The 23703-nt window shown below is 37.5% G+C and overlaps 2 protein-coding genes across 2 annotated transcripts; one reads left to right on the top strand and one right to left on the bottom strand.

Annotated features, from left to right (window-relative positions):
- The first annotated feature begins 3210 nt into the window (after nucleotides 1-3210).
- Nucleotides 3211-4819, top strand: LOC130714880 (dof zinc finger protein DOF5.7-like). The gene has a single exon (XM_057564853.1). It carries the CDS (start codon nucleotides 3417-3419, stop codon nucleotides 4494-4496), a length of 1080 nt encoding a protein of 359 aa, XP_057420836.1. The 5' UTR covers nucleotides 3211-3416; the 3' UTR covers nucleotides 4497-4819.
- A 12748-nt stretch (nucleotides 4820-17567) lies between these two features.
- On the bottom strand, nucleotides 17568-22605 carry LOC130714165 (L-ascorbate oxidase homolog). Its single transcript, XM_057564058.1, has 9 exons — nucleotides 22490-22605; nucleotides 21950-22133; nucleotides 21288-21397; nucleotides 20900-21170; nucleotides 19913-20012; nucleotides 19455-19800; nucleotides 18460-18831; nucleotides 18277-18355; nucleotides 17568-18030 (listed from the first exon to the last, which is right to left on the bottom strand). The coding sequence occupies exons 2-9, from the start codon at nucleotides 22094-22096 to the stop codon at nucleotides 17818-17820; spliced, it is 1638 nt and encodes a 545-aa protein (XP_057420041.1). The 5' UTR covers nucleotides 22097-22133; nucleotides 22490-22605; the 3' UTR covers nucleotides 17568-17817.
- Nucleotides 22606-23703: the final 1098 nt, after the last annotated feature.

The raw sequence follows: 23703 nt of genomic DNA, 5'->3' as shown, positions 1-23703 counted from the left end.
CAACGATTAACTCGAATGCATTTTAAAATTTCATATATAAACCTTGTCCTATCATTGGTTTCGTTAAATCACATCTAATTATCTTACTACACAGTCTCCCAATGTGAAGATTATTGTCTTACTAATTAACCACCAACCTCTTGATTAATTAACAAAGCAAGAAGCATTAAACATGGATGTTGGTTTGACAAATGATGATCCAACCCTATCTCTAGATCTTAGATTCATTAGATGATATAACCTAGATCAAATTCAAATAGCAGTGCTCACTATACTATCAAATCCAAACTCATGTTCTAGGTGATCAAACTAAACCAAGCATTAAGCACAAGATAAACCATGCATAGAAATTAAGATTTATATATAAAGATTAAAGTTAATACATCATTTCAAAAAGCAAAAAGGCTAGGCTACAGGCAATCCCAACAATAAAAACTTATCTATCCATAAACATGGATGCTAGATAGCTTACAAAGAGAAACTATGAAGATGAAGATGATCCATGTCGACGCCGCCGACATGTTCTTAGCTAGACGGAAGCTCACCAAACCTCAAGTTCCTTTACTCTCTCTTCTATGTCAAAACCTTTCTCTAAATTCAAAGTTGTTGTTGTGCAGATCTGAAAAAGGAAGTTTTTATCATAATTTGTGACGTGTTTGGCTGCTAAGCGGTCGGCTGTTGAGCGACTAGTTTCTTCAAATGGGGTTTCTTCAACTTCCTTAGGCGCTAAGTGGCCTCTGACATCCGTTGAGCGGCTTGTTTGACCCAAAATTTTAAATTTTCATAAAAGTAACGTTATATTCATCAAATTTGAAGTAAAAATCAATCTTTAAGCACATGTTTCAACATACTAACAAATTCTACTCCAAACTTGGGTAAATATATAGTAAGTGCTTAAATATATAGAAACTAATAAAATATAGCACTTATCACTGAACCCCTACATCTACTCTGATTATTCAGATCTTCTTCATCAATCATTCAATCTTAAGATCATGAAAACAGATTAAATGATCATAATGCACTCATCTCAAGCATCCCCAACCCCAAAGCAAGTACATATTTCCAATAAGTCATGATAAGAAAATTGCTTATGCAAATGCATGGATAAATTGACAACTGATCATTTATTCTCTCTCTCTCTCTCTGTTTTGCGATCAGCTGTTTTTGTGGCTGTTTTAGGTTCAATATGTGTCCCTGGTGATTGTGTACTCCATCACCCCGGAAAATGGGACATGTTTTTCTTCTAGCTATAGGAGAGCCAGTGTAATTGAAACCAAGAGTATCGGGCGCGTAATGCCTTTTTCTTTCAAGTAGTTTGTAAACTAATCAAACAGTAGGGACAATCAGCTTTACACGTACTTCCATGTGATTAGCCCTCTCCTTGAACTTGTAATGATGGTTTTTGAAGAGGCGAATCTTCACCTACAGAAAACCCTGAATATTAATGTCATCCTCCACTAACCATAACAAGGACTAATATTTTATAAATCTTGATTGCTAGTAAATTTCCCTATATATCATTATATATCCAGCTTCCTGATCTACTCCCCCACTTCTTCTATTTTATTGATCTGTTTTTGTTATATGTGCCTATGCCTATAGATTAATTTTGGATAATATTTCATATTTACTTTAAGTAAAGAAAATAATGAGGTGGGATTTGAATCCTTTGTGATCGGATGAAGATGAATTCAAATAATCCTTGTCTGAATTCTGTTGCTATGGAAACAAAAAGGGAAAAGGGAAAACAAACAGTTTGACTGCATAGAAAATAACGAAGTGTCTTTATTGACACTAATTAGTCTTGAGTGGGTCATGCAAAATGATACATTTCCGTCACCTAATTCATAATTAGTTCCCCCAAAGACCGCACGTATGATAGAATATGTAATGATCAATGCATTAATATACCTCTTTTAACTGAAGTTGGATTCATAATTATGATCGACATCAATAATGGGCTTAACAAAAAAATAATATTTATATTCTAATCATAATTCCCACTTGCCAAATTCCAGCATTAAAATTAGTTGGGTTAGTGTTGATGTACGTTTAAGTTTTAACACTTCTATTCTCAATTCTTATAGACAAAAAAAAAACTCTTTAAAATTCTCTACTGCGCTTAATGTGTTGATTGCAAAATAAATGACCATTATCTATGGTAATACTATGGTAAAGAAAAAAAAAAACCAGTATGAAAATCACGAGTAACATGTAACATAATTGTTGTTCATCACCTCATTATTTATTGCTTATAACTAACTATAAGGCGAAGACTTGATCCTCACTCAAAAGAATGAAACAAATTTTGCAACTATTTGTATCACTTTTTTTTTGTATGCAAAATTGTATTAAGGAGGTACTAGGGGTACCACAACCCAAGATGATTAAAAAAAAAAGCAAGAAAAAGAAAAAGAAAAAGAAATGACAAATTAAAGAACAGATACAGAAAGAAAAGAAAACAGACAGCAAAACATACTCCCTCCGTTCCTGATCTTTTGTTGTTTAAGGTTATGCACATTGTTTAAGAGTGCAATCATTGATATATTTGTTGACATAAGCACCCCTATTTAATGTTCTCTTATAGTGAAGAGAGAGAATTATAGTTATTGGTTAAGAAATTTGTTGTGATTTTGATTGGTGAAAATAAGAGGTGGTAGGTGAGAGGTATAGTATTAAATGAGGGTATATATGGAATAAATTGAGAAAAAATGCATTGGATTTGTAAAACAACAAAAGTTTTGGAATTTAGGCCAAAAGTTAAAACAACAAAAGATTAGGAACGGAGGAAGTATATAGCATAAATCCATTCCTAGCTATGTCACTACTAACCCAAATAAAACTAAAACCCTGAGCTCATAATTGATTCAAAATCACTCAGATGCTAATTGAGTCACGTCCCTACCAATCCTCTGAGGCAAACCAGTAGCAAACACGGCCAGTAGCAAGGTAATTAAGGGGAGCCAAAAAGTCAGATAGACTATCAGTATCATCACTTAGTTCGAGCATATGTGAATAAATAGTTATTTCCCGTGCTCATATACTAATTCCTGCATTAAAGAGTTGTTTATTAGTGGGGTGACCTAATTGGAATGTTGAAACTGAATGCTATCTTTCTCATACAGTGTGTAATAATAAAATAAAATATATGTAGTATATTGTAGGTAGCTAGCCCCCAATTCTATATATTCTTTTGGAACAACTAGGAGACTGCCAACGAAGCTGTCCTACTAGCAGCATAAAACAGCAAAATTGAATTCCCAAAGGCGAGTCTCATCATACAATTCTACTCTCTCTCTCTCTCACCCACTTTACCTCTTTCGCTTTTCTCCACTAACACAACACAAAAAGACTCACCACCCCTTTTGCTTTTGGCGTTTTTGGATTGTTGTAGATCCACAAAATTAAACAAGATGATCCAAGAACTGTTGGATGGTGGTGCAAGCCTCATAGCTGGAGAAAGAAAATCCTCCAATAATCCAGTAGGAGGAGTTTTGCTACCATCACCACCATCTCAAACCCCTTCTTCCACAACAACCACTCACACCACCACATCTACACCTACAACCACCACCGTCACCGCCACCACCACTGCATCAGAGAACCAAAACCTGCGGTGCCCTCGATGCGACTCCTCGAACACCAAGTTCTGCTACTACAACAACTACAACCTCACTCAGCCTCGCCACTTCTGCAAGACATGCCGCCGGTACTGGACCAAAGGCGGCGCTCTCCGGAATGTCCCCATCGGTGGCGGCTGCCGGAAAAACAAGACCATCGGAGTAGCAAACTCTGTGGCGGCCAAGACAACCACCAGCGCAACCAGGATGAAAACGGTTGCGTCGGAGCTCGGAAGATCACCGCCATCAGGGCTTGGCCATGGGTCATTCGAAGGCGAACATGTGCTGCCGCCTCCGACTCATGGCCAAATCCTGTGGGGCTCTCCCCAGAACTCTCATCTCTTGGCTTTGCTAAGAGCTAGCCAAGCCCAAAACCAAAATCAAAGCCCTAACCCTAACCCTATTGCAGTGAAGGAAGAAGGTAACAACAACTTCATGGGCCACTTGGTGACTGACCCTTTGGTTTCAAATGGTCTTCTGAATCATCAATACAGAAGCCTAGGCTATGATGCTCATGCTAGTGTTGCTGGCCATGCTCCTACACTTGGGTTATGCAGTTCATTTTTTAGGACCAATATTCAAGACCAAGCTCAACAGCAACAACACAATGGAGGCTTTGTGCTTGGATTACATAACCACAACAGTGGAATCCAAGAGCTTTACCAGAAGCTGAGATCTTCAGCTTCAGCTAATAACTACTGCGGCGATGCCTCGCCGGTATTTCTCGGGAACGTGGCGGCTTCTAGTTATTCCTCTTCCATGTCCAACATTTTGGAGCCAAATTCAGTTGCAGGAGGAGGTGAATTGGGGTACTGGAATCCTCCAACGCTTTCGTGGTCTGATCTTCCAACCACAAATGGTGCATATCAGTGACATTAATGTTAAACTACTTTTCTCTCCAATTTCTTCTTTTTCTAATTTCCATTAGATAGTAGCATAGAGGTACTTAGTTTGCTTCCCTTGTTGTTGGTTTGTTTTTGGGTGGTATATGGATATGGATCTAGCACAAGCTGTTGTTTTTTCCCCCCTTCCTACTCTCTTCTTCTATAATTTTCTGTTTTCGGTGTAAGTTGGTTAATGGTGTGTTTGGCTATGTTATCCATGGTTAATTAGAGGACCAGAGATCGAGTTTAAAATTTCAGGAAAAATGCAGTGTATTTTGAATGTTCATATTAGATGGTCTCTTCATTTTATTAGTACTGTAGTTTTAATTTGCTTATTTTCAATTTTTCCCAGTCTAATTTCTAATTAAAATTTGAATAATGATACATGAACATCCAAATATTTTAGTCATTCAATAACCATCTTATTTTTCTCTATCTCACTTTTCTTATATTAACACATCAATTTTTGTCTCTCTTCTCTTCATTTCTCACTATATATACAGATGTCTATAAATCATTTTCCTAATTAAAAATTATTGTTATAGCTAGCTTCAGTATATTAGAGGTTTTGATTCTCATCAACGACAGTATCTATGATTGCAAGCTCGAGAACACAGCGTTTGAGAGTAGGATTGATATTGTTGGTGTTAATTAATATATAATTTAAAGCAAAAAGAATGAAAAGAGTAAAGCTGCAATTCCTTGTACAAGAATACATCATCTTGGTATGCTCAAAGCTTAGGGTTTTTGTTTTTCTGTGTGTTAAGTGGTGGATGCGTGGTGGCCCTCTAGTGGGTAGCATATGCATATGCAAATGCAAGACTTAATTTGTTTTGTTACGAGAAATGGACGAGCCTATTGCAACACCAGCCTTTTGAAAGAGTTTCCTCAAACGGCATATTATAGAGATTCTTGTTGTTTGGTAGTGATGAAAAGAATCCACTTGTATCCTTACACTGAAGAACTAGCTATACCTGAGGCTGCACCCTGTGACTTCTGTTTCTCTGGTATTATCCTAAGTTTATTTCCTTCCAGAAACTAATTAACTGTCTATTGATATGATCTAATTATCACTGCGTACAACAAATCACTATGTCACATGAAAACATAGTGTTAATTGTTAAATGATATGATTATCTGTGGCTAATAAAATAAAAGGCTTGGAAAGGAGATTTCTAGGGGGAGGAGAATGAGCGTGTTATCTTCTATTCCTTTGTTATTCTTGTCTTTTTACAAATTAGGCATTTTAACTATTTGCAAGAGGATTCAAAAACAGTTTCTTTGAGGCAATGGAGGGGGGAGAGGAAGATAGCGTGAATCAAGTGGGAGAAGGTGTGTGTACCTAAGGAGGAAGGAGAGTTAGGTGTTAAGGACCTAGAGCGCTTTAATAAAGCTCTCTTGATGAAATTGAGGTGAAGGCTTTTAAAAGAATAAAATAGTCTTTGGGGCAAAATCCTTCATGCTAAATATGGGGTGGGGAATCGGACTAACGATTTGAGATTGGGAACAAAGGGGTCTTGGTGGTGGAGGGATCTTTGGAAGTTAGAGGAGGGTGGTATGGATCAGTTTGTAGATCATGTTTCCATTAGAGTGGGTGAGGGTGACAATACTTCCTTTTGGCATGATAGGTGGACATCGGCTGAGGGGTCTTTGAGAACAAGGTTTGGAAGGCTTTATGATGTCTCTGAACAACAACAGTCTCAGGTCAAGGACATGGGTGAATGGGCAGAAGGGTACATCCTGTAAGTGGAATTTTGCTTGGAGAAGGCGTTTATTCGAATGGGAACACCAGCTCCTAGGGGAAATGGTCAGGATCTTGGGCTCTTTCAAACCCACCCCAGGGAAGCTGGACTCTTGGGTGTGGGGAATCTTCTCAGTGAAAACAACATATGCTATTCAGTCTTCTCACAATCCAGAGGTGAAAGGAGACCTGTTTAAACGCATATGGTCGTTGGCAACACCCTCAAACATGCAAGCTTTTACATGGAGAGTCTTCTGGACAGAATTCAAACAAAGGAGAATTTGCTCAAGAGGAATGTTATTCAATCTGGCCCAAATACCTCTTGTGTGCTATGTTCGGTAGAGGAGGAAAGTCTGAACATTTACTCTTCTCCTGTAAGTTTACGTGGAGTATTTGGATGGGTTGCTACCAATGGCTTGGAATTAGGATTGTGTTGGAAGAGAACCCCAATGCTCATTTCCTACAACATGGGAATTTTCTTTCCACGGGTCAAGAACTAGGCTGGAGGACAACTTGGGTAGCTTGCATTTGGTCCATTTGGCAACAAAGAAATGAAGTTATCTTTAAGGCTGGGACTCTAAAAGCAGAAAAAGTGGTGAACTTAACTAAATTCCGGTCATGAAAATGGTTAAAGTGTAGGAATAAAGAGTTCAACACCTCCTTCTATGATTGGTCCTTGAATCTGATTCAATGCCTGGGGAGAATTTCTTCTCTGCGGCTTTAGCTTTCAGGCCCTTTTCTCTGGCTGTAGCAAGGTTGAGTGCGTGATTCAGTGCCTGGGTTCTGCACTAGATTAGTCTCTACCCCTGGTTTGCTCGCAGATTACCGTTTGAGCTTTTGCCCTCTTGGTTCTATTGTTTCCTCTTTTGGCAAGTTCCTTGAGGGGTTGTTTTCTTGAGCTGGCTTGTTTTTGTTCGTGGGTGGTGTGTTTCTTGTTCCCCCTTCCCCTATTGTTTCTCTGTTCTTTAGCTGTGGCTCTTTTTCTTGTTTGTAATTAGCACCCCTAGTGCTAATCAATTTATTGAATTTGGCTTTCCAAAAAAAAAACTTGGGCAAATTGAGAAACAGTGTGCAAATCCAAAGAGGAAGAGGAGGGGGCTAGGGATTTAGGACATAACAAAATTCAATAAAGCACTTTTAGGAAAGTGAAAAGGACAATATGTATGGGAGAGTGTTGTGTGCAAAATATGGGAAGGTGTACGTAAGAGGGGAGATAATTTTTTTTGGTAAGCGTAAGAGGGGAGAGGATGAGTGTTTTAATAAGGGTCAATATGGGGGATGGAAATTAGGAAAGTGTACTTGGGAAGCTCGGAGAGAGAGAGTGGTTTGGGACAAATAATATGAGGGTGGTGGTCGGGGGATGGAAAAAAAGTGAGGTTTTGTTTGGAGAATTGGGTGAGGAAGACCTGTACAGTTGGCACAAAAATGTACAAGATTGTTCGATACCTTAGAGCATAAAGAAAGTTTAGGTGTAGGTGTGAGAGTATAAATGTGGGAGAAATTTGTTTGAATGGGATAAAGATGTATACAATATATGATTTTTTGCAGGATGATTTATCATATCAAGTATCACCAGTACAATCGGCTCAATTGCCACCACCAACAAGAGAGATGGTGGAGATTGGTGGTTGTGATAGCGGGGTCGACGGTAGTCGCAACAGTTTTGGTGGAGGTGGGGACGGTGGCGGAGGAAGAGGAGGTGAAGGTGGTGGTGATAGTGGTGGTATTGGAGATGGTGGCGCCACAACGATGACTGATGACCCGAATTTACGGTTATTATTCTAGTTATTTTGCATGTTATTTCATTGATGAATTAGGGTTTTTTTGTCGTTTTAGGATACTTTAGTCTTAGATCATGCATTTTTTGTATTCTTAGTTCATTTAAGAATTTTTTTCTTCTTATATTATGTATTTTTATGCGCATTTAATTTTAGTCTGCAGATTTAACTTAAGCAATGATGCCACATCTTGCGTGGGATGGTTCTCATAGGACAAATGATTTTTTGATGATCCGACCAATCACATTGTAGACTAATGTGTTGAGAAAAGATGTATGAACTGCAACACATGATTAGTTCTATGGAAAATTTTGCGTCGCTTCTCACACGACTCTAGTGTAATTGTAGCGCGGTTGCACTAGACATCAGAGTAAAATCATGTTTTGCGATTTTTATCATAACTTTTGCGACCAGAAGCCGTTTTAGGAATCGTTTCTCTAGAGATCAGATGAGAGATCAATAAGGGACATTTCTAGTGCTTTTTATGGAGGTTTTGAATTGAATCTTTTCATCCTTGCAATCTTGTTATCCATATTTGGCTAATCTCTTCACGATACTTGGTGTTTACGAATTCAGTTTTTTTTTATTATGTATGCTTTAACGTTTTGGTTTGTTTATGACCCTTTTAGTTAATCTATGAATTTCTTCTCCCAATTCTAAATTGAAAACCTATTAAAAACTAACCTGGTCTTTTTAAAACCCACGATGCCCAGTATCTATTCCTAAAAAGTCATCTCTCTTCTCTCTCAACATTTTGTTCCGCACTGTGACAAGAGTGCAACGCTCCATCATCACTTTTTTTCTCACCATAAAAATTACACCAAATCACACCATGAAATTCATGCTATTAAAGGACAAAAATATCTTGCAAATGGAAAGGCTGTTGGCATAGATTTGGGAGATAGGGTTTGTGCTAAGGAAAGAGAAGAGTACCCACCCCTTCACGATTACTCAGTCGGGTTATTGAGGTATATCTATCACTTATAGATTTAAAGAATGATATTATAGTATATGTTACACTGGAGTAGGATTATTTTACAGCTTTAGGTACATAATTGAGGATTTCGTAATTGCTCACGGGTAGTATGACATAAGGTAATTAATGCTGAAGGTTTGAAGTTAAATTTTGGTGTTCAGATTTATCGACTATTGGTTCAATCGGTTAGCGTGGAGCTGTTGAGAGCGGTTCAGTTGATTCATATTTTCAATTACTGTGGCATAATTTTATTACTCTATAACTGCTAGCTTTAATACATTACCTATTCATTTGAAAATTGGGGAAACATGCTTTTAAAGTTCATGAGTTCTTTCAAAGTTGAGTTTTATTAAGTTGATTCGAGAATGCTCTATGAATTGATATGAGCAGAGAATTTATATTAGTTTGATTTTTGAATAATGTGATGTTGAGAATGCTATTTGAAGAGTATTGATGAGTATTGGAACGTTGATGTTGAGATCGTTGACGAATCTTGAATTGGTTTGAGAAAATGGTTTTGGGATCCTTATAGAATCTCGTAGCCGTTAGAGGAGGTATTGCCTAGGTGCACCTAGCTAGTTTGATTCCGAGAGGAGACGATTATCTGTTAGATGGAGCCGCCAATGCACGGAGAGGGCTATCAACGAGATGTAGTTTCCCCCGTTGATACGATACGACATACAATATGAGAAAGGAAATGACTATACGTTAGATGGAGACGCCCCCATCGGAGAGGTAATCCCTTAGGAGAAGAAAGTTATCAGCGAGATGGAGTCGTCTAACGGCTCTACATGTGGAACCCTACTATATTGAATTCCAGATTTTAAATGTCTTCATTTATTGACATGATTTGAACTTATTTATTTTAAATGATTATTTATGAACTTTATGAGTTTTAGCATTGTTATCACTGAAATGGTTTGAACTGATATTGTTGATGGTAGAAATTATCTGAGTTGAGAGAGAAAAACTCGTCCCTCTAATGCTTCCCCTTCTTATTCATGATGGATTGTTAAATCCTCACTAAGTCTTTGTGACTTACCCATTCATTATTTTTATCCACTGATTTTCAGGCAACTAAGTAGAAGACTGTTGTCAGATTCATATCATTCGGTTTATTTCGTTTATAGGCCTCATTTGGCAGGTGGTCATATTTATGTCTTCTTTTGTTGGTCCCTTGTTATTCTGCAACTATAGGGGAGTCTCGGGGGAATTCAGTTTGAATTTTTATTTATGTTTTTTATTTTAGAATTAGCACTTTAGTGCTGGATTTATAATTTATGTGTTCTTTGAATTCTTGGTATGATGTTATGATGAATCTCAATTGACAGATTTTATTATTTTAGAGATATTGATTTTACTGGAAAGATTCTTTTGGATTTTTTATAAATTTTAGGAAACATGCATAATTTTGGAAATTTGTTTTGGGAAGTGGTTTTGGTTAAATAGGCTTGCCAGGCTAAGTTGATAGTATGTGCGTCGGTTCTGACTTAAGATTTTGGGTCGTGACAACACACAAGTATTTCATAATTTCTCGCACAATTGACGAGTTGGTTAGAAATAAGGATTTGTGGAAGAAATTTGTTAGGTTTTTGCCTTAAAAGGTAAATCTTGATCTTGTTGGCATGAAATTAGGAACTTCATCTTTGATTAAATAGGATTACGCACTAAGACATTAGCTATCACTATTTAATAAGAAATTTTTCTTACCTAACACATTAACAAGTAAAAACATAGGTAAAACATCATATAGAGAATGAACGGGTTCATAAGTAAAGTGAAATTCTATGAGGCAAAATCATGAATTGATGAAGTTACATCCCGGGTACTCTTTCCTTATTGATTTCTTTACGTTTTTTCTTTCTTTCAGTTCTCTTTGGAAATCAAGCTAACAAAACCTTTATTGCTTGACATTTCAATAACTAATTAGTTGAAATTGGTACTAGACAACCACAATTCTCGTGTTCGATCTTTTTATTACTAAGTAACAAAAATGTACAATTGCCTAGGAGTTACTCCCTCCATTCCTAAATATAAGACTTATTCCAAAAAATTGCGCTTATTAAGAAAACACTTAATGTGACTAATTAGTGTATTGACTTTTTAAAAATGCATACATTCTTCCCTATTTAGCCTTTGTCATTTTCTCTCACTAATAATCATTGCATTCATAGTTAGTTGGCTTAGTAGTAATTAATGGTAGGTGGTAACTTTGGAATTGAAAACATACAATTAATGTGAGGGGTGAATATGGAAGAGTACAAAACCTTTTGCTAGATTATTATAAGAGGTCTTATATTTAGGAACATGAAAATTTTGAAACTAAGTCTTATAATTAGGAACGGAGGGAGTATTAAGTTTTGGCGCTAATGCCGAGGGTTGTGTTTTTGTCTATATCTATTGAAGGCAATTAGTGCTACCTAGAACATTTTATTTTTATTTTGTTCTTATTCCTTGTTTAGTAGAATCGCTACTGAGCCTTGTGTCCTAGTGATTTTTACAAAGTGAAATGGATGCTTTCAACTCGAGGTGTACTACCTATAGCGGTTACCATGAATATAGAAAATGACAATACAATGACCAAGGGTGAGAAAGTCAACTCAACGTATTTTGGGAAGGCGAGGAAAATTTTAATCAATGGAATCCACCAATTTATCAATACTATGAAGAGTATTAGATTCAACCATTTGACCAAGAGAAACCCTATCAAGACCAAGGGAGTGGCAGACAGAGTCTGAAAAATATTTTGGGAAAATTCATAATTGAATCAAGAAACAATTTCCGGAATCAAGAAGCTTCAATCAAAAACTTGGAGATTCAAATGGAAAACAATCTCAATGGAAATCAGTGAGGAGTAGTCTTAATGTTCTTTCCCAAGTGATATTCATTAGTCCGATGGATCAGAGCAATGTGAAGTACTTCAAATTGAAGAAAAGGGGATTGTGAAAGGTTTGAAGAAAAATTCTTCCCACAAGCTTTGGGCGAGGAAGAAGAAGAATCCCCCAAAGAAAGTCTCCATATGGTCTTGAGCTAGAAAGTGACAACATAAGGGGTGAACATGAAGGATAAATGGTTTAATGTGAAGAGTTTGAAGAAACCTCCATAGTAGATCTTGTATTTGGGGGACAAATTGAAGATGAAAGAAGAAAAACCTCCACGCCTCAACATCTATCTCATGGATTTATGGAACAAAGGAGAGCATGGAAAGGAACAAGCAAGATGATGAAATTATCTGAACACACTATGGAAGTGAATCAATGAGAATTTCCTTAACCCTGTTACTATTAATTTGATTTATGTTGTCATGATATCTGAAAATGCAATGCCCTGATGCGGTTGTGTAATAATTTGCATGATCTAAAGAATTTAATGCAATTTGTGATAAACCCCGAATGATATTTTGAGTTTAGGGGAGTCTAATCAGGACTATAACATTGTACGTTTCTTGGGAGACAACCCAAGTGAAAAGTTTTTTCTTCTTTTTGTTTTAGTTTTTTTATATGTTGAGTCATAGTATATTCATGAGTTGTTTGAGAGAGTTATTTGTGGTACTTAATACATTTGCTCATTTTGCTAGGATTAAGAGTTTTTCAGGAATTATTTAACATGGAGGAACCAACTAACACAAATCATGGTGGTGTCAAGATTATACACCCAAAGTGAGTAAAAGAAAGTAACTCGTAAACTCATAATTGATGGAGTTACACCTCGGCTACTCTCTCCTTATTGGTTTTTTTACGTGTTTTTTTACATTCTTTTCTCTTTAGAAGTTAAACAAACAAACCCTTTATTACTTGTTCTTTCAGTAACGAAATTTGTCGAAATTGGTACTAGACAACCGCAATCCTCATGTTCAATGTTTTTATTACTACGTAATGAATAAGTACACTTGCCTAAGAGTTATCAGCGACGGCGACGATGTTGATAAAAATGAAAATAAAACGTCAAAATAAATATTTTTTTAATGTGAAAATGAAAACTATTATTAAAAAGTGAGAAAGAAAAACAGAAAATACTTTCTCAAACCAAACAAATGCTAAATAAAGAGGGGTCAAACGACTACGGTGTATACATATTGTTCCCTTTTAATTTATGCCATTTTTCCATTTATACAAAACAACTAACATTAACTTTTATTATAATGTATGTAGTTGTAGGTTGCCTAAATTACTCAAAGGTAAATGGTGAGTAAACTTACTTTAGTTTTAGGTGGTTCAAAAATATTTTTACATGTACCATTAGTTAAACGCTTCTACAAATAATCAAATATTAATGGTGTTCCGGGTAAGAACATTGAGAGGGTGTAATCCCTAGAGAGAGAAGTGATTGCACTTAAGAGAGAGATCTAGAGAGAGAATAACTGAATTTCATGTGTGTATTCATAAAATGAGCAAAAGTCCCTTACAATTGGTATCTGCTACCTATTTATAGAGGTAGTGTTGGGCCCCATATGCTAGTGTCCTTAATGGGCCGTGTGGGCCTGGCTGAACGAGGCCCAACCCTACTGGCTTGGGGACCCGCCACGGGGCGGTGTGAACCCTGGGCGTTGCCCCTCTAGGGGCTCGCCCAGTCCACAAGACACCGAGCTCGAAGCATGAGAGCTAAGTGTGTCTTTAAGAAAACTATAACTGCCTAATGCTTATCCATCGTGTATGCAAAAAATCCAAGTCGCCAACATGGCGTGAAAAGATGAAGGGCGAGCGCTCTTGGTCCGCAAGTCCATAGCTCGAAGCAGGAGAGCGAAGTGTGTCTTCAAAATGTGACCGCCAATCTCTGTCCCCTTGTGATTCCCCTAGCAGGTCGCCCGTTGCCACTTTCCACTTGGTACGGCGTTCCTCGGCTGGCGGTTTCGACCAACGCGCAGGAACTATTCCCAAGCTTCTAGTTGCAATAGCTTCCCTGCCTAGAAGATCACCTAACCACGCTACTTGGCGGGATCAACAAAGAATATATAAAGCGTGTAGGTCGCCGACATGGCGCAAATGAAACACAAACCGCTAATAGGCGCAAGGAAATACACAAATACATGAATCTCCGATTGACGCGGGACCTAGAAAGATGGTGTACAAACGCCTACAAGATTAAGGAGTCGTGGTGGCCCGCCACATATGACGTGACTCGCTGAATAGAAGCTGGCTCGCCTGGTGACGTGGTCTCCCGCCAATCTCTCCCGCATCCGCCCCTCGTAGCATCTTCACGGATCAAGTTGCTTCCGGGGGCGAGTCCCTTAATATGGTGAAAGGACTCAACCAGTCCACAAGACACCGAGCTTGAAGCATGAGAGCATAATGTGTCTTCAAGCCGAAGTCGCCGCCGCATCGTCCTTAGGAGAAGATCCGCCCAACACGCATGCTCCTTCTCTCGCCAGAGTCCACAAGTCCACCAGACTCCGTCCAAGTCATGAGGAGTAGGAGTGTCCTCACTCGCCGCATCGCCATCACCATCTTGCTTTAGCCTGTTTCCTGTTTAGAACATTTCTCAACTACAAATACTCATCAGTTGCCTCAGGGATCATAATTCAAATTTCATCATTTCCAGCAGGTTTATCAAATCATACAATTCAGTTATAAGCATGCAATTACCTAATCATCAAAGAAAAATCAACCACCAAATATGTGCTCTTATAAATCTAAGTTAAAACCAATTTTGTCAAAGAATTTTGTGCCTTATAAGAAATTAGTTTGACTTGCTCGCCACTCTCAGCGTAAGGCCGCCACCATTTTGCGGTAGGTCGCTACCCTCATTTTTGGCGGTAGGTCGCGACCCTCTTGCGGTAGGTCGCGACCCTCTTGCGGTAGGTCGCCACCATTTTGCGGTAGGTCGCTACCCTCATTTTTTGCGGTAGGTCGCGACCCTTTAGCGGTAGGTCGCCATCCTCTTGCGGTAGGTCGCGACCCTCTTGCGTGAGGTCGCCACCCTTTTGGCGACTTTTGTGTGTCTAAAAACTGAGTCTTACAGGTCGCCACCCATAGCGTTTGGTCGCCACCCTTTGGCATGAGGTCACCACCCTAGCGGTAGGTCGCCACCCTTGGTGTGATCGTCCCATTTCGGGACTCAAAGTGCTTTGGGTTCCAATGGCCAGTTGGATTACCAAAGCGGTGCTCAGTAGAATGGGCAATTTGTACCCCACACATCGCCAATGAATCCGGTTGTTACGTGGGCTTTTCCGGGGCTAATTTAGTTCATCGTGAAACTTGTTTCACTTTGTAACTAAATCGCGCCATCAGGAGCTTGTCCCACCCAATAACAAACCGCTTATGGAAGAGTCTTCCAAGTTTCACAAAACTTTAATGGTGTGCCTCAATTCACCCACTCCTTCTCTTTGATCCGATTTGCTCCTCTCTGTCTGAATCAAAACCAGTGAAGACAATATAACTTCTAATATCAACTTCAAAATAAGAAAATTAGGAAATACAACAACTGAGAAGGGAATCAAATGAAAGATGGAGGAAAAGTTTGAAGGAATTGGAAAATTTGTTGGCCAGCGATCTTAACCATAGCAACGCTTTACTCGCCAAACTTCCATGGCCAAAACAAAGCGTGCCCACCAGAATTCCGCCGCCGGAGTAAAACGTGCTTGCCAGATTCCAACGCCAACGACATTCTCTCGCCGCCGAACTCCATCGCCAACAACACTTGCTCGCCGCCTACCTTCAAAACGTGCCCGCCAAAGCCAACACGTGCTCGCCAAAGCAAACGTGCTTGCCAGAATTTGCTCACCGCCTAACTTCAACGCCGCCGACACTTGCTCTCCGAACTTCAACCGCCAAAGCAAAAGCGTGCCCGCCAGAATTCCAACGTCTCGGGATTGGCTCTGCTCCTCATGTATTGTGCTCTGGACAGATTCCTCGCCTTTGTTCTTTTCTTCGTCATTACCGATCTGCTCTCCCGTGCCTACATGCTTCCTCGATCTGAAGCTTCACCTCTGTTGACGCTCTTCATTGTCGGTCTGAACCGTGTTGCTTCGATCTGCCATCGTTGAATGCGCCTTGAAGAACTAACACACTTCTACACGCTGAATCTCGATCTGTCATTCTCTCGTGAACGCACCCTGTTCCTTCCCCTCCGCATTGCCACCGATCTGAAACTTCTCCTTTTATCGCTGCTTTTTCTCCCGTTTCGAAACCTGATCAGCTTTCTTGATCCGTCATTCTCCCGTCCACTATAGCCACTGAGTTTCATCGATTCCCTTGTGGTCGTGGGTTCGGGCCCCAGAATGCGTGGCTTGTCTTCGATGCTTTTATTCCCGAACTTCCGCCGCCATCGTTGGCGAACCTTGTGGAAGGAGATGCTGCCGGGAGACCTGTGGTGACACGGATTCTTGAAGGCCAAGGTGCCTTGTATTCCTTTTCCAATCCAGAGCCCAAAATGATCATCCAAGATCCCTTTCCGTCATCAAAATCCGTCCCGCGAAATCCACGAAAAACAACGAAAATCTCAAGCAAAATCAGTGGTGCAATCAATCCACGTGATCCGGGAATCAAAAGTTTATCGGTTCCCACAGACGGTGCCAAATGTTCCGGGTAAGAACATTGAGAAAGGGTGTAATCCCTAGAGAGAGAAGTGATTGCACTTAAGAGAGAGATCTAGAGAGAGAATAACTGAATTTCATGTGTGTATTCATAAAATGAGCAAAAGTCCCTTACAATTGGTATCTGCTACCTATTTATAGAGGTAGTGTTGGGCCCCCATATGCTAGTGTCCTTAATGGGCCGTGTGGGCCTTGCTGAACGAGGCCCAACCCTACTGGCTAGTGTCCTTAATGGGCCGTGTGGGCCTGGCTGAACGAGTCCAAATGGGCCAACTAAACTAGATATTGTAGCCCTTACATAGAGAGGTCCTTGTCAGATTCCACTTCATATTTACCTGCCATTTTCACACAGTATTAATTACAATAGCAATTGATGTCCTTCTATCATGCATCGTAAACATGAAATTAACCTCTTAAGATGGACTTTGATATGTAAAGTGCTTATATGACCCCATAAAGCTCACCTAATTAAGTATTTCACAAGTCCTTATGTCTTTATCAGATTGAGTCATCTTCTAATTGTTGAGTGCACAAGGCTTATGCCTCTCTTTGGCAAAACAAGTACTGTAGCATGAGGTGGATGCAACTATTCAGCAGGTTATTATATCACTTGTCATAGTTTAACTACTCATGAGAAGCTTGAAGCATCTTTGAATTGATCTTTCTTGCATAGGTGCTGTCAACTCTGTAAAGCTATGATACCAGAATTGATGTTACTAATGCTTTTACTCTCTGGGTTGAAGTACCCTCATACTTCATTTTAATATATTATTTGGCCTATCAAAAAAAAAATGTTACTAATGCTTTTATATGTCTGATGATGGGTTTAATTTCTGATGTTTTTCTATAATCCTATCTAAGTATGGAACCTCAAAATTCTACCCCAAAAGCTAGTTTAGATGTGAAAATTACATTCTCATATATAGGATAGGAGTTATCTTAAATAGATTTCTAGTCAAAGTTGAACTTCTCAATAATAATGTGATTGTTGAATTAGCAAGGATAAGAGAACGTGGTATACAAAGGAATGAGGGTGACAAAAACTATTGTTTCATTATGATCACAAGATATAATAACATTACAACTGCAAATTAATTAGCAACTTTCCTTAATGACCCTTATTATGGGAACAAATCTGCTGTGTGTGTAAACTTTGCTAGCCAGTCACACCCTCGTAACTGAACTTCCAAACTAAAATAATGATAAGAATGGTAAAAAAAAAGGGGAGAAAATGCAGAGTCACAACTTGTGTCAATAATCAGATATAATAATCCCTTATGATTCTTATGGCTTCAACCTGGGCACATGTTTAGCCCTGCCGCACATCAGAGCATTGAGAGGGATACTATTCTCAGTGAATAGGCTGCGTTCATCATTCCAGACCCTAAGATACAACTCTTGTCCCAAATATCTGTTTTCCCATATTGCAGACCTCAAATTCCACATACCCTTGTTGTCCAAAGACACCAATATGGCACTCCAAGAGTTTGGATACACCTGTTCATTGTAAGCATGCAATATTAACTGTAGTTAGTCCCACATCCAAAAAGTTTCTAGATATTATAAGAAAAATTGAAATGATTTACAATGAATATGAGTGTTGAAAAAAATAATAACTCCCTATAAAAATTGAAGCGCATGAAATGTGTTTTTTTGGTAGCAAATACATTACATATTATTTACAATATGTTTCTTATGCGCTAAAATTAATAACTGTGATGCTGAAACTTTTAGTTGACTCACCTGGACAGTGTGTCGTGAAACAGCATCAGCCAAGTTGTAATTCTTTCTCAAATCAGGTGTCCAGATGCCAATGTCATATCTAAATACACATGGATTTGTTAAACACATGATTAGTCAACTTTGAGAATCATAAATTAAATAATTAAACCCAATAAGCAAAAAAAAAAAATTATATTATCTTACCCAACAACATAGAAGCTAGATCCATCCATGTGCCATGACTGGATAGTGTTTTCATTGTTCTGGAAAATGATCTCTACAAAGTCATGGAGGTTGATAGCCACGACGGAGGTGCCGAGTTTGGCAGGGGTGCCGGGAGGAGGAGGAACATCTGTGATTGTGCTGAAATCGAACACGCCGGAAATGTTGAACCAATCAGCAAGCTTCAATGGGGTGCTTGGATTGACGTATGAAATTCCGTTCACTGCATATCGTACCTTTCCATTCAATAAGGTTTTAGAATTGGCCAATACAAGTGTCCTTGTAATAGGGATGGTTCCGTAGTGGAAGGATCCCTGAGGGTTTGGACGAGCTGCATTTGCTGTCAAATTCAGTCTGTAAAAAACAACAAATGAAACAGAGTCAGAAGCAATGATCAGAAATTTGTGAGTGAATTGTGAAATTTGTCCTTAAAATTGTTTGGTGTTGGTAAGTTCATTCTTATATCCAAAAAGTCTTTAATTCTCTAAAATCTCGGTCAAGTTAGTCTATATAGTTATATAAAACATTGGTTAAGAATTTAAGGCTGACATTTTACGTAATTAAGGACCGAGGTACATTCTTCTTTTAAGAATTAACTTGTCGGCCTCCAAAACTTTCAGAGATCAATTTAACCATTCATTCGAAAATTGAACAACAAAACACAAAAATTGAAAAAATAAACCAATTACGATCCGTATGTAAAGTGTGTTGTTAGCACTCCTCAACTTAAATTTAATTTCACTAACAATGTAAAAAGTTTAACTTATGTATCTAATTAAATCTTTAAATTTTTACAATTTAAATATTTTTTAAATTCAATTTTAGTTGCGACATGACAAATTGATAGAATCTAATTAGATGGTTGTGTAAAACATTTTTACGTGTATAGTAATTAAGCTCATAAAACTTTCATCAACAGCAAAAATGAAAATCCTAATTTTATCAATGGAAATTGGAAACAAAGCAGCATACTCTACCTGATACTCCTGGCTTGCTTCATGGACCATTCTATGCCATCAGCTGGGCCAATGGGTAATGGGCCTGAGGCCTTACTGTTGGAGCCCACATATCGAAGGGTTCCTGTGATACTGAGAATAGGGTCTGTGAAACGAGTAGATGCAACAATATAATAGTCACTGACTGACCCACTTAGTGTGACCAAAACTGTCACTGATTGGCCCACATGGACGTCGAGAGACTCATATGATTGCTGTAATGTGTGAGCACCTTCAACTTCAATGAGTGTCAAAGAATGGCCCTGAATCCTGAAGTTAATTGAGGTTGCTAGCCCAACATTGGAAACCCTGAACTTGTATGTTTTACCTGAAAAAAAAAGAAAGTTCATTTTTAACCAAGTTAGATTTATGGTGATTACAATGAAAATTGGAAACTGTAGGGAATAACATGCTGAATGAATATGGATAGAATTGGTTACCTGCTTCCCCTGTAAATACAGCACCATCTCTAAGGCCATTTATGAGAAGAGCATCAGGAAAAGGAAGACTCCTGCCAATATCCAATAGTCTCCTCAGTACCTGCAAATAAATATTGCACAATGTGTTAATTTAGTTCTTTCCTTAGTAGCTTTTGAATTTGATGATTGCTACCATGTGTCTAAGATGGATTGTATCATAGTATACTTAGGGTACACTTGGATATAAGTAGGGTTGAAACTACAAGAAAAAGTCTCACATGTTTTATGTGCATTTACCTTAAGTTATTTTTTTTAACTACACACCACATTCACATCGACAATGATATGTTCACACTTCGCATTCTCTTGCATCTCCTATATACTAGTTTTTCTTCATATTTATTACTTTTTTTCATATCACATCACATATCACATCTCTTGATTCTCTCTCTTCTCTTCTTATCTCTCTCCATCAGGTGAAGGTCGAGATGTGTGAACAAGTCATTTTCTTAAAACTTGAACTAAAAGAAAAAGTTTTGCATTGGATGAATTATGATGCCATCATGTCACATGACAATGAGAGTATATGAATAACATTTGTTCTAGGTCTAGGCTATTAGACCACACCCCATTTAGTCCACACTCAGCTCAACCTACATACATTTTGACAAGCGTTTCTAAATTTAACAATTAGTAGGAATTGCTACAGTGGATCGTAGTTCAAATTCGTATGGGGAGCGGGGAAGGGTTAGATTAGAGGGAGGGGACTGTTTATCAATAAGTAAGTGTGAGAAATTTAGGAAAAGAAGTTTAAAACAGCTTATACGTAGATTATAAACTATTTATAAAAATTCTCTCAAATACTTGCATGAGCATTTATACTATAAGGGAAACTCAAATAAAATAAAGAGAATAATCTTAAGTTTCAGGATGGCTGGACAGCCAAATTTTAAAGGTAATTAGGCAATATGGAGAAAATAATTGAGGGAGAGTGATTTGTTTGCAAACCTTGTGGTCAGTCTTGTACCAATCACCAATAAGCAGGGTGAAATCTCCATCAGGAATAGGATATGGGATGGAAATCACAGACCTTTGGTTAATGTTGAAACCCCCAAAAGCACCAGCAGCTTTGTGAATTTTGTATGATGGGAAATATTGGAAGGTTCCAATTTGATCTTTAACTTGGAACTTGTATGTCCAGTTGGTATTTGGAGGGATTGGACAATTTGTTCCCATAACTCCATCTTGCCATGATGTCTTTCTCTGTTTTATACCACTCCTATTTTATATTATTATTACACCACAGAACAGAAGCAAATGATTAATAACTAGATTTATCAACACCTGCACTGTCCTACTAAATCCTAGTTTGTAATAGTGGAAAAGAACCACTAACCATGTTATGAGGAATTTTTCATCCAGCTTGTTGGTGACATTGATAACGATATTGTCATTAGTGACGGCTTCAATTGTAGGGCCTGGAAATTGACCATTGATAAGAATCCCCTGCATGCCAAGAAAGTAAGTAAATATATATGTTTGGATAACGTTTATTAGAATTGATTTTGATAAAATTGATTATAATAAAAGTGAGTTAAAAGTGAATGATTTTTTTTTGGTACATCGAAAAGTTAAATTACACTCTAATAGGATTGAACCCTGAACCTTCCCCTCTACAACTCATATGTCCTCAACTCTTATCACATAAGCTATCATTTGGGGACGAAAGATTTATGTTTAAATGCACTTTTGAAAAAGTAAGATTTTTTTTAGAAATGCCGTGCAATTCAGTTAAAAAAATCTCAAAATTGATTATGTTTAATGCAGAACTTATAATAAAATTAATTTAGTCATAAAATCTCTTTGTGACTTCTACCATAATTGATTTTGAGTGTGAACTGTGAAATCAATTCTCCAAGCTCCCAAATATCAATATTTTTATCTAAAATTGGTTTCACTTTACCAGAATTGATTTTGGGGTTTTCCATTAAAAACCCAAACAGCATATTTCAAGTCTTAAAAGAATGACATTTTAAAGGGAAAGGAAAATAGGCAAACCTGTTGAGGAACACCAAGAGGAGAAATTGTTCCATAAGTAATTTCCCATGTGAAAAACATATAGGGATCTTCTGCAATAACTGAGAGTGCATTCCAGCAAGCCAAAATTCCAAGAAAAACTAGAGGAAAAAGGGTGATCTGCTTCATCTTGTCTGATGACACCCTTCAATTTTGAAAATTCTTTCTACATTTTGAACAAATTGTAAATTTCAAGTCAATTCATGAAAAATTGAAATGAAAAAAAATTATATCTACAACAATTCATGCATTGGTTCGATGCTGAAAATTTAAAAACATGAACCTTTTTAATTTGAATTGCTTAAGAGTAAAAAGTAGAGCAAATCTCGAATTTTGTAGTATTGAAGACTCAGTACATCTCTCTCATAATATGACAATTATCTTATAACTCACGGTACATCGGGAAATATATACTATGTGAGTATTGGGATTTTTTTTTTTATCTAGAAAGTACCACTACCAAACAAAATGAAAGCAATGCATGCTTTAAGAGTTACACAAGGAGGAACATAGAAAACGTACCAGAAATCCAATTTCCTCTTAGAGGAAATTGAGATGGAGAAGTGATTTAAGGATGAAGTATACACTGATTGACACTGTCTATATATAAGGATGGAGTACACACATGACAAATGGATGCGTACACAAAATACTATCATATACATGTTGCACAACTCATCTATAATGTTTGTTTATAATTTTTTTTTTTAAGTCAATGTTTAGAATTAAGTTGAATAGAATTTCTTGAAATAAGCAAGACCACCGCGTTAGTCATATGGAAAAAAAAAAAAAAAAGTGCCATTCATTAATGGCTACATCTTTTTATCAGATTGCTTTTGATTTTAGGAAGCTTATTTGTATATTCAAATGGTTTCGTCGTGAAAATGTGAACCAAAATGAGTTGGTTTCAGTCGGTGGTGTGGTGGCTGAAGAGAAAGAGTTTGAGATCTGCAAAAACCGGTTGCGGCGCAGGCGATATCGGATCCTCATTAATTAGATACCAATCATTGAAGTAATTTTTACGACCCTATATCCATTCTATAACATTATTAATGTCTAGCTATATGTATATAAGTAGACAAATACTAATTAGTTATTAATGTACATCAAAAGAAAATAGTTTTTTTGAACGTAAAGAAAATAGTTATTAATGACTTTTTAGTTTTTACCAGATCAATTCGATTAAATATTAGTCGCATAACTTTTAATTAGTTAATCATATATATTTAAAAATGAATTTAATGTGTGTGCATTGTTAGTGTAAATTTTATTTACACATGCACCAAATTGAATTCCGCCATATTAACAAATATATTCTTGTTTTAATTAAAACTAGTGTTATTTTACCTGCGCTTTGCACGGGAAATATGTATTTCGTATTTGATACGTCTATCAATATCTTGATTATTAAAAATATATTAAACAACATATGAAATAAAAGAATCTGAAATGCTAATAAAAGTGGATCAAAATATATTAATTATTGATTTAAATTTACAAAAAGAAGAGACATTCTTCTTTTTTGGTTCAAAAGAAGAGATATTCTAAGCAACAGAGAATAGAAATATTCTTGCCCGGACCCCAAGTTGTGAACATTAATTTCGCTACTGCAGTAGTTATCTTTTCATGGTAAAAAAATGAAATTTGAGATAAATTGGAGAAGCAAATGCAATTATGCTGGATTGTATTGGCAGACAATTTAAGTTTTCAGCATCACCACAGCAAATTTTGTTCTA

This window comes from Lotus japonicus, chromosome 4 (assembly GCF_012489685.1).
Source record: "Lotus japonicus ecotype B-129 chromosome 4, LjGifu_v1.2".
NCBI lineage: Eukaryota > Viridiplantae > Streptophyta > Magnoliopsida > Fabales > Fabaceae > Lotus > Lotus japonicus.
This window is presented reverse-complemented; position numbering and strand designations above follow the sequence as displayed.

Bases quoted from the DNA above. Each gene is read 5' to 3' on its own strand.
- LOC130714880 (XM_057564853.1), top strand. From the start codon at position 3,417: ATGATCCAAGAACTGTTGGATGGTGGTGCAAGCCTCATAGCTGGAGAA.
- LOC130714165 (XM_057564058.1), bottom strand. From the start codon at position 22,096: ATGAAGCAGATCACCCTTTTTCCTCTAGTTTTTCTTGGAATTTTGGCT. The intron at 21,171-21,287 runs GTTAGTGGTTCT...AATATAAAATAG, and splicing joins GAAAAATTCCTCATAACATG to GAGTGGTATAAAACAGAGAA. The intron at 18,832-19,454 runs GTAGAGTATGCT...TGTTTTTTACAG, and splicing joins AAGCAAGCCAGGAGTATCAG to ACTGAATTTGACAGCAAATG.